General features: G+C 45.6%; 4 protein-coding genes across 4 annotated transcripts; 1 reads left to right on the top strand and 3 right to left on the bottom strand.

The window, feature by feature from the left end:
* Nucleotides 1-378: 378 nt before the first annotated feature.
* LOC134202335 (uncharacterized) lies at nt 379-2,697 on the bottom strand. The gene has a single exon (XM_062677362.1). It carries the CDS (start codon nt 2,695-2,697, stop codon nt 379-381), a length of 2,319 nt encoding a protein of 772 aa, XP_062533346.1.
* Nucleotides 2,698-2,851: 154 nt separating this feature from the next.
* LOC134202334 (uncharacterized) lies at nt 2,852-6,953 on the bottom strand. The gene is made up of 2 exons (XM_062677361.1): nt 6,606-6,953; nt 2,852-6,553 (listed from the first exon to the last, which is right to left on the bottom strand). The coding sequence occupies exon 2, from the start codon at nt 6,434-6,436 to the stop codon at nt 2,852-2,854; it is 3,585 nt and encodes a 1,194-aa protein (XP_062533345.1). The 5' UTR covers nt 6,437-6,553; nt 6,606-6,953.
* Nucleotides 6,954-9,223: 2,270 nt separating this feature from the next.
* LOC134202331 (density-regulated protein homolog) lies at nt 9,224-10,093 on the top strand. The gene is made up of 2 exons (XM_062677359.1): nt 9,224-9,348; nt 9,411-10,093. The coding sequence occupies exon 2, from the start codon at nt 9,412-9,414 to the stop codon at nt 10,018-10,020; it is 609 nt and encodes a 202-aa protein (XP_062533343.1). The 5' UTR covers nt 9,224-9,348; nt 9,411; the 3' UTR covers nt 10,021-10,093.
* LOC134202333 (uncharacterized) lies at nt 10,036-10,688 on the bottom strand. The gene is made up of 2 exons (XM_062677360.1): nt 10,561-10,688; nt 10,036-10,507 (listed from the first exon to the last, which is right to left on the bottom strand). Exons 1-2 carry the CDS (start codon nt 10,566-10,568, stop codon nt 10,129-10,131), a joined length of 387 nt encoding a protein of 128 aa, XP_062533344.1. The 5' UTR covers nt 10,569-10,688; the 3' UTR covers nt 10,036-10,128.

The following is a 10,688-nucleotide window of genomic DNA, read 5'->3' as shown; positions in this document are numbered from 1 at the left end:
GCAATGATATGGAACAGATTGTTAACGAACCCGGAGCGGATACTCGATTCAAACACCGTCTTATAGTTGCCAATTGGACAGCTTCAAAGATTTCAGTGTTTATCGTAACTTGTGGGAATCGAGGTGATGTTCTCCGGCTTAAGGGTGGAATTACAAACTAGTTGAAATAAACATTAGTTTTCAATATTCGGTACACATTTTGGTATCACCTACCTCTACGGCACAAAGATTATGTGAAATAGTATACTTATAATTAATTAGAATAGCAAATTATTACGAATTTAAACATGTATATCTAGGAAACGAACTCAAACGTGAAGTGCTTGCACGCTACTTTTTTCTTGTCCCTCTTCGCGTTTGACGTTTGCTCAACATTCCTTACAGCGATGGTTGATCGAGGGAATAGCCAGTAGCCTCACTTCCAGTGTGCCCAGAGAGCTCGGCAACGTGAGCTACTCCAGTGGCTGAATTACCATCGTTGTCGCTCTGTAGCCGCGGTCTTACGTCTAGTACTGCCAGCTTTACTGCGGGCCTTGAAATGATTCCGTTGACTGTGAGAACTTTGGCTCGCCGTACCTGATTATCTGCCCCACTTATGGTCTCTACAACTCGTCCTCTTGTCCAACTGTTCCTTGTCTTGTCGTCTATAACGATCACTAAATCTCCTGGTTCGATTGGTTTAACTTTCTCAAACCACTTCACACGTCGCGTTAGCATGGGAAGATACTCCTGTACCCACCTTTGCCAGAATTTATTCACAATTTGTTGGGTCATCTTGTAGCTGTCTCGGAGGTTGGTCTTGTCATGTATTATAGGTCTTTCCGGTTGTGTCACACCACTCGATCCATATAGCAAAAAATGATTTGGTGTTAGTGCCTCATCATCTGCATCATCCAGGGGTATGTAGGTTAAAGGTCGTGAGTTTATAACTCCTTCCACCTCTAACAATATCGTCTCTAATACTTCATCAGTTGGGTGAATTGAACTATTAGAAACCACTTTCATACCAGATTTCACCGCTCGGACCATGCGCTCCCACGGGCCACCCATATGTGGAGCAGCGGGTACATTGAAGCGCCATGTTGTATGTGCGTTGGTGAAAGTGGTCGCACACTCTCGGTTGCTCTGCTGAATCATTTTCTGCTCCTCCATCAATAGACGATTGGCTCCAACAAAGTTGGTGCCATTGTCAGAATAAACCTCTCGTGGTGCACCTCTCCTCGCGATAAATCGCCTGAACGCCATTACACATGACTGTGTAGAAAGGCTATGTGTCACTTCCAGGTGAACTGCTCTTACCGTGAGGCAGGTGAAGAGTGCCACCCATCTCTTAACAACACTTCTTCCCACCTTGACTTCCAATGGTCCAAAATAGTCCACACCAACAAACGTGAATGCGCGTATGAATGGTGTGAGTCGTGCTTTGGGTAGTGGTGCCATCATGGGAGGCCTTGGAGTTGCTTTTCTCACCTTGCACTTCTGACAGTTACGAGCTACTTTTCGAATCAAGTTACGAAGTCCAACAATATAAAACATTTGCCGCATTTCATTATTCACAGTCTCATTATTTCCGTGTAAGAGTCGTCGATGAAAACTGTCCGTGATTAGTGCGGTAATCGAATGTTTGTTTGGTAGTATCACGGGATATTTGGTAGAAAACGTTGCCTCAGGAGCAGCTTCGATTCGACTCCCCATCCTGATAATACCGTTGTCGTCCAGGAAAGGATTTAGTCGATAGAGAGGACTAGATTTGTCAATCATCCCACGATTCATCATTGCTGCTATTTCATCAGGAAATGCTTCAGTTTGTGCTTGTCGCCAAATGGTAAATTCAGCGTTTTGAATTTCCTCACTTTGAAGTAACATTGTTTTCTTTTCGCTTGAAAATCTCTTTCGCAGAATGCTTATCGCACGATGAACATAAGCTGTTGCCCTCACCAGACGTTCCCAATTAGAAAATCGGGCCACATCAACGAGCGGTGTCATGACATTACAACGGTGCAGAAATACAGGACGCAATTCCTCGTTGGTAGTTATATGAGCTGATGTTGCAATTTCGGTTGGCCACTTAGATTCGTTCTGCAACAGGAATTCCGGACCGGAGAACCAACGATTATTGGGGCTAAATGTAGGACCGGATGTCCACTTCGTCGCTTCGTCCGCAACATTCAAACCTGAGGGGACATATCTCCATTCGTCGATACTGGTAAGAGAAAGTATTTCTCCTACACGAAACCCGATAAATTGATGGTAACGTCGGCTGTCAGAGCGGAGCCATGCCAACACAGTGCTGGAGTCTGTCCACAAATATCGTTTGGTAATCGGAAGCGTCATGGAAGTGCAGATGGATTGTATTAGACGAGAACCAATCATAGCCGCCTGTAGTTCCAAACGCGGAATTGAAAGCGGTTTAAGAGGAGCCACCTTCGTTTTGGAAGCCACAAATGCGCATCGTGTTTCACCGGAACAGTATAGTCGCACATATGCTACACATGCATAGGCGGATTCACTTGCATCCACAAATACATGTACTTGTAATTCCTGCAGCGAGTTGGATGATGTATCGCCAAAGAAACACCTTGGCACCTGTACTTCATTGATTTGTGGTAGTAATTCTACCCATCGAAACCACATGTCCAACAAACTCTCGGCAATCGGCTCGTCCCAATTCGTCCCACTCCTCCAGATCTCTTGCATTATTATTTTCCCGTGAACAATATAATGAGAAATTAATCCCAAGGGGTCGAACAGCCTCATGATAAGTTGGAGCACTTGTCTTTTCGTAGGAGTAATACATCCGTTGAGCAGTGATTGATTATTTAAACAGGAGACATCGAACGTGAAAGTATCTTTAACGGGGTCCCACTAGTCCCAGTACACGGTCGGTTGATCCCTGTTTGTCTGCGTTGATCGGTTTTCCAGTCGAAGTATCTGTTTCGCCGATAGTATTGAGGACTTCCGAGTAGTTTGACTTAAATTTCTTTATTTCAAATCCTGCCGATGCATGAATAGCTTTCACCTGTTCTACTAACTGTACAGCTTCTTCCACCGTATCAGTGCTATCGAGAAAATCGTCCACATAATGGTTTTCTGTGATAGCTCTCGCTGCTCTCGGGTAGACCTTGGAATGCTCTTCGGCGTTTTTATTTTTTATGTACTGAGCCGAGCATGGTGAGCACGTAGCGCCAAACGTGGCAACATCCATTACATACACGTCGATATCTTCCGTCGAGTTACTTCTCCATAGAAACCGTTGGTACTGTCTGTCCTCTGCCCTAATCCTGATTTGGTGGAACATTTCGCAGATGTCTCCACATACTGCGATATTTCGTTCCCGGAATCTGAGTATCACCGTTATCAAGGACACGTGTAGATCAGGTCCTTTTAGTAGAAGATCGTTGAGGCTAACTCCCTGCACCTTTGCGGCTGCATCCCAGATTAGTCTGATTTTCTCGGGTTTTTTCGGGCTTACTACAACGCCCAGTGGAAGATACCATACATGTCGAGCATCTGTTCGCTGGAGCTCTTCCGGAGTCGCTTTATGTGCATAACCTTTCCGTACGTAGCTATCGATCTGCCCCTGCACGTTAGCTGCTAGTTCCGGATCGCATTGCATTCGTTTTTCTAGGGATTTCAAACGGCTTTTAGCCATCGACAGGCTGTCAGGAAATGTTGGATTGTCGATTCTCCATAACAAACCCGTTTCATATCGATTTCCTTGACGTACTGTAGTCTTTTGTAGAATGTGTAATGCACGCTTGTCTTCTTCGGCCTCGGGCCTCAATGACACGGCACTTTCTTCTACTGCGAAGTAACATTTCATGATATCATGTAGCGACTGATTAGTTACAGTGTTGTGGAAATTGAGCTGCTCTGATATGTGTGTCATACCGGATTCCTTTCCGAACGCGCACCACCCCAGTCTGGTCTTAACTACCACAGGCCCTTCATGTGGCCCTTCTCGTGTTTTTAGTGAAGTCAGAAGACGTGCATGCTCCAATCCGATAATCATACGGGGAACAACATTCGAGTAACTTTGTAGTGGAAGCCCGACCATATGCGGATGTTGAGTAGCAAGACTTTCGTAATTGAAAGACTGCTTCGGCAAATTTAATTCGTCCACTGTTAAGACATTGTCGATGGTATATTTTTGCAGCGATCTTTCTCCGGCAATCGTTAGGCTTACACATTTTGACCCTTTCTCTTCCCTCGAGATATTCCCAGTCCAGGAAAGCCAAAGCGACGATGATGGTCCATCCATATCCAGCTGCTTTGCGACTTCTGCTTCTAAGAGAGTTGAACTTGAACCTTCGTCCAGAAAGGCGAATATTTTTACCACTTTTCCGTTTGCGAACAGCTTTACAGGTAGGTACCGAAAAAGAGAAATGGAATGACTTTGGTGGTGGTTCTGATGAACTGGCATATCGCTACTTGTAGCAGTAGCGACCGGGTCCAGCTGCGGCGCATGCAGGAGTTGATGGTGGCGCGCTCGACAGCCTTCAAGTTCACATTCCCTTTTTGACCTACATGGCCATCTTCGGTGAGGAACCAGACACGTTCTGCATAGATTCTTCGAGCGAATGGCTTTCCAGCGAGCATCGACAGTTAAAGCTTTGAAGGGTTGACAGTTGACTATGTAGTGTCCATTTACGTCGCAATAAGAACAGGGTTTGTTTAACCGATCCTGAGAAGTTGTTCCTGAGCTCTGTGCTTCGTCATCGGATTCGTGCGTCGGATCTTGTGCGTGTACGAATAACTTTTCCTTCTGTTTTTCCGAACGATGTCCTTTAAGATTAGTATGGTATGAATCTGAGGTAACTAGCAGATCAGATGCCAGATATACCAGGTTTGATACGAAGCCATTAAACGTTGCCAAATTAATGTTCACCTGCCCTTGTTTGTAGCTACTCCACTGTAGCTTGAAGTTGGTAGGAAGTTTTTCCACTAGCTCATTGAGCAGTAGCGGATTTTCCAGGTGATTTTGTTGTTGCGAAATGATCATATGATCTATGAGGTTTTGCACTGCCAGTCCGTAGTCAACTATTGACTTCAAATTATCCGCTTTCGGAGCTTGAGTGGACCGCACACGTCTTAGGAGTGAGTTGATGAGAATTTCTGGTCGGCCGTATAGCATTTGAAGTGTCGAAATCACGCTGCCTACTGAGGAAGGAAGTAGCAAACGACTTCTGACTGAATCTAGTGCACTTCCACGAAGGCATCGCTGGAGCCTGGCCAGGTTTTCGGCATCACTGTAGCCACATACTTGGGTGGAGTTTTTAAAACTACTGTAGAACATAGGCCAATCTTCGGGGTCACCGGAGAAGATTGGTAAGTCCTTCGGCATGACTTGTCGAGCTGCAAGTTGAGACGTTGTTGGTCCAGATGCTACCGGCTCCAAATGATAGTTCTCTGGTTTTAGGCCTGGGCTTGGGAACTGTGGTCTCGAATCTGCTGTGAATGGTCCACTAGTTTTTTGGCAACCTTGACTGAAGCTGATCGGATCAAGCTCTGGCATTTGATGATTACTTCTCTGGAACTTATTTTGGTGTGACCCGCTCGTTTCCACTCCAGTTGGTACCGTAGAAATCTTCAGTGTGGTATTTTTGCAGACCGCTGGTTCTACAGTTTCTGTTGACGACACATTCCAAACATTCGTGCTCGGCTCGCTAGGCTTTAATATTTTGTTGGAAGGAAGGTGCCCGAAGTATTGTACCGTAGGTACTGTCGCACTACCAAACGCTGGCACTGTTGGGTATGTATTACTAGTCCGGGATGTGATTATTGTTGTGGTCTTCCGTGGAGTTGGAGTAGGAACAACCTTCAGTGTACTTTCGATAGGGACTCGATTTTCCAACTTCCTTGGAACTGACTTTATTTCCAAGGCAGGAAGTGCCACAGGTTGTTCTTCGATGACAGATTTGAGAATTTCAGGATCTCCTCTCCCTTTCTCTACTCCGTGTGGGATTTCGTACTCACCGTCCGAGATGGGGGTATTATCCTGCCTCAACCAGTTCTCCAATCTTTCTTGTTTTGACCGCGCACTTACTTTGCTCCTATTGCTGATTATCTCATCCTCTTCTTCAAACTGCATCAATATTTCAAACTTTTCCTTCAAATATCTCTCTTCCTCCTCCAGCTTCCTCATTCTTACTTGATTCTGCTGTTCTAACAGTTCAAGTCTTAGTTGAGCCTGGCGGGACTTTTTACTTGACGCGGATGTGTACGCGGATACTGACGATTCTGGGGCGGATGTTATTTGTGCTGGACGTTTGCAGCTTTCACATTTCCATGAACGGTTGGAGTCGGCTATCGAGTCTGATACGCCGGCACATCCATAGTGCTCCCACGCATCGCAGGCGTCGCACCCGACCATATTGTCGGCCTCATCCGGCTTAGTGCACTTCTTGCAGTGCCTACTGTCCGATGAATCTTGCATAGTTCCGTTTCTTTTCAATCCTACTCTGGAATGAAATCTTTGAAGTTTGTTAACGAACCCGGAGCGGATACTCGATTCAAACACCGTCTTGTAGTTGCCAATTGGACAGCTTCAAAGCTGAAATTATATTTATCGTTAGTATTAGCATCAGCGATATAAATTTGCTTACATTTCAGTGTTTATCGTAACTTGTGGGTGGGAATCGAGGTTATGTTCGCCGGCCTAAGGGTGGAATTACAAACTAGTTGAAATAAACATTAGTTTTCAATATTCGGTACACATTTTGGTATCACCTACCTCTACGGCACAAAGATTATGTGAAATAGTATACTTATAATTAATTAGAATAGCAAATTATTACGAATTTAAACATGTATATCTAGGAAACGAACTCAAACGTGAAGTGCTTGCACGCTACTTTTTTCTTGTCCCTCTTCGCGTTTGACGTTTGCTCAACATTCCTTACAGCGATGGTTGATCGAGGGAATAGCCAGTAGCCTCACTTCCAGTGTGCCCAGAGAGCTCGGCAACAAGATCGTGACAGCCGCAAGCGATGTGACTTTTTAGAATGAGGTAGAAGGACATCGAAGCAAGCAGGAGAAACAGAAGACGAAGAAGGAGATGTACGTGAACACACATGCTGCAGAGGAGGAAAGAGTGTACACTGCGCCCAATAGTGATCGTCAGGCGAGGCAACAGAAGCCGTGTGTCGCACGAGCACAGTCACTGTCCATCGCCAGCTCAAGCAGGCGGTTTTGTTCCGCATTGTGCCGGTATCTCTACATGGAAACGGCAAAACAATTCGGACGTTTGCCTTTCTCGATGACGGTTCTTCCAGGACGTTGTTGGAATCGAAGATTGCTGAGGAACTTGGAGTGACCGGTGACGTACACCCGCTCTGTTTGCAGTGGACAAGCGGTATCGAACGTGTGGAGAGCGAATCCCAGCTTATCAAGTTGCAGATTTCGGAAGAACCAAATTCTTCGCGGCTCGAATTGAAAGAAGTACACACCGTCAAAAATCTCAATCTTCCAGTACAATCGCTGAATTTCAGCGAACTTTGCAAACAGTTCCCGCACCTTCAAGGTCTTCCAATCCGTAGTTACGCCAACGCTGTTCCCACAATTTTAGTCGGTTTGGACAATTCGTTCGTCATGGCGACACGAAAAAGCAGGGAAGGAGCCAAGGGAAACCCCATCGCTGCTAAAACCAGGCTGGGATGGACGGTGTACGGAACAACGTCTGCTGCAAACGTACCGTCGACACATCACCTGTTTCATATATCCGCACGTTCGCCCGATCAAGAGCTGCATGAACTAGTAAAGGAGTTTTTCTCGATGGAAAGTGTTGGTGCTTCAGCCTCTGCTATTGAAAGTGAGGATGACAAACGTGCCAAGCGAATTTTGGAAGCCACTACTGTGCGAACACCATCTGGAATGCGTTGATTGGCTGCCACCCAATCACGCGTTGGCGCATCTTTCCCAGCACTATGAAGCCGGTTCCCAGCTCGTTGGTGGTGCCACAGCTTTGGTAGCCGCTCGATGCCCGCTTTTCCACACTTTCTGTCCTGTCCAGCAGATTTCCTGCAGCGCTACGACATCGAAGTTGCGGGGATGTAATTCATCGTAGATTATCCTGTCGCAACCTGCGAAGCCTAACGACTTGCAGTTCCATGTTCCAACCTTCCAATCGTGATCATTTGTTCGTCGCCTAGGTCGTTGCCAATTGTATCGAGTCGTATTATCTTCTATGTCGTTCGTAATAGTTGTTTTTAAAGGCGGCTTATTTGGCCTGCGCAAACCTCCTGTCTCGTCACAACTCGCAGATGGCCTGGGGAGGGATCGTCAAGCCCTTGTACATAGTCCCTGCTGCCCCTGCCTTCTGCGAATGAATGAAAGTAATTATTTTCATCAAGTTTTTATTTTCATCAGTGTAGTTGATTTTTTTTGCTGAGGAATCAGAACTGTTGTAGTATGTATAACCATATTTTAATGTACGTGTCGTTTGGTACCAAGCACAACTTAACATATGGTCAGTCATATGCCATGACTCGTACCCATCCCGATATCATGTGGTATGGATTATGAAACCAATCACTTTCCGTGGATAACCTGACCAACAACCTGCCTCAGCCGTCATCGGCCTCTAACCGTGAACTCCGAGCGATGCGATGAGCGATTGCATCCATCGCAACCGATACCACTGCATCCGAGCATCATCAAGCACAGAATAAAAACAAAGCCGCCCTGCCCACTACAGTATACCCCCGCTGATCCGACAAATGTATGGCCGGACTATCGGGGTTTCTCTCGTTAATCCGACTGTCAAATCCATACAAAAGAACCAAAACAAAATCACAGCACAAATTTGAAAACTGACAAGATATTGTGTTTAAATGGGTGTTGATACTTTTCAATCCGAAAAAATCAAAATCAGCGAGATCCGGACTAACGAGTCGTCGGATTATGGAGGTCTGGATAAGCAGGGGGATACTGTACTTTCATGCATATTCGCAGACCCACCACACACCGACAGCTCTCCCGCTGGCGACTGCATGCATGCATGGAGACCGCGCTGACGTTGTGTGATGATGACGTTGTGACATGATGGGTTCGCGCACTAAATCCCCGTTTTGAGTGAAAAGTTTCTAAAACTAGGTACTTTTTTCTAATCGTGTACGTCTCTGTTTATTGCTATTCGTCAATAGATGGCACTGTCTTCACTTTTGCTTCAAATTGTAGTAGGATTTCGATGTTTGATTTCGATGATTGGCGATGATGATGATGACAATAACATCATTTTTCATGATTTTCATGTGTAAGTAAACGTCAGGTCTTTCTCCGCTGTGTCGCGAATCCAATAAAGAATAATCGTAAATTCACATTTTTAAGGAATACAAGTTTAAGTTATATGTAAATATTACAACATACTTTCTATAATCATGAGACTTCAAATGAATTCTTTTTCTTCCTAGAATGGTCAGTGAAATTCCCGCCAAGCTTCAAATCGGCCCCAAGGATGGAATTAGCTATCCCTTGTCGGTGCAGTACTGCGGACACTGCTCGATGCCCCTCGAGTACTGCGAATACTATCCGGACTACGAGAAGTGCAAACAGTGGCTAGAGAGGAACCTTCCGTCGGAATTCGAAAGACTGAAAACTGGCGCAGCGTCGGGTGGAAATGTAGCGACATCAGGCGCCCCCGGCGAGGGCAGTACCCCCGATGGCGAAGGTGCGAATGCCGCCGGCGAAGAGGACAAAAAGCGCCAGAAGCGTGGCGGAAAAGGAATGATGAAAACAAAGAAAGCCAAGGATGACGGACCAAAGAAGATTTGCGTTTCCCGGTCGGCTCGCGGTAAGAAGAAATCCGTAACGGTGGTCACCGGAATGGCCACATTTGACGTTGACCTGAAAGTGGCGGCCAAGTTTTTCGGAACCAAGTTTGCATGCGGTTCGTCGGTGACGGGAGACGATGAAATCGTGATTCAGGGCGACGTCAAGGACGACCTGTTTGATGTGATTCCCGAAAAGTGGCCGGAAATTGATGAAGATTTTATTGAAGATCTGGGCGATCAGAAGCGGTAGGCGAATGACGCAAACTACAATTGCCGGGATTAATTTATTCTCAAGTAATGCATAATAAAATATTCTAAACTAATTTCTTAATATAAGAAACGATTGATCGGATGAATGTTACTCCGATCCCTCTATCCGCTGACCAGCTCCTATCCGTAACTTAGCCGTGCACTCGAGAATATGATTAACCTGCTCATCGGTCAGTCGTTCGTCGGAATCCTCGATCATGATTTGAATGTGCAGCGCCGATCCGGGCGGATCGTTGATCATCATCAGACACTCATTCTTGGTCAGGTTGAATTGCTTCATATCCTTCAGAAACTGCACCACTGATTCCGCGCTTTGCTCTTTGCATGAGGTATCCTCGAGATACTGTAGCGTTTCGTACGTGATGGTGGCCAAATTCCGAAGTCCGTGCTTTTTCTTGCTGCTTTTCATGTTTTTCAACGTCGCCATAACCTCGAAGTTGGTGAGAATGGCCGCATTTGGATTAACACTGGAATCAGTACTGGATTGAAACTAATTGTACGAATTCAATGAATGACTTACATTTCCATTTTCAATGCTGGCGATGTTTTGCGTCGGAAATTCTGGATCACTTATTTAACTGAGTGTAAACTTTGCACGCAAGCAACTCCACAAGAGCAAAACTTTGAATAATTTTTGTTTTGATTTGA

This window comes from Armigeres subalbatus, unplaced genomic scaffold (genome assembly GCF_024139115.2).
Source record: "Armigeres subalbatus isolate Guangzhou_Male unplaced genomic scaffold, GZ_Asu_2 Contig1171, whole genome shotgun sequence".
Taxonomy (NCBI): domain Eukaryota; kingdom Metazoa; phylum Arthropoda; class Insecta; order Diptera; family Culicidae; genus Armigeres; species Armigeres subalbatus.
Note: the sequence above shows the minus strand (reverse complement) of the source record. Positions and strands in the feature narration are given on the sequence as shown.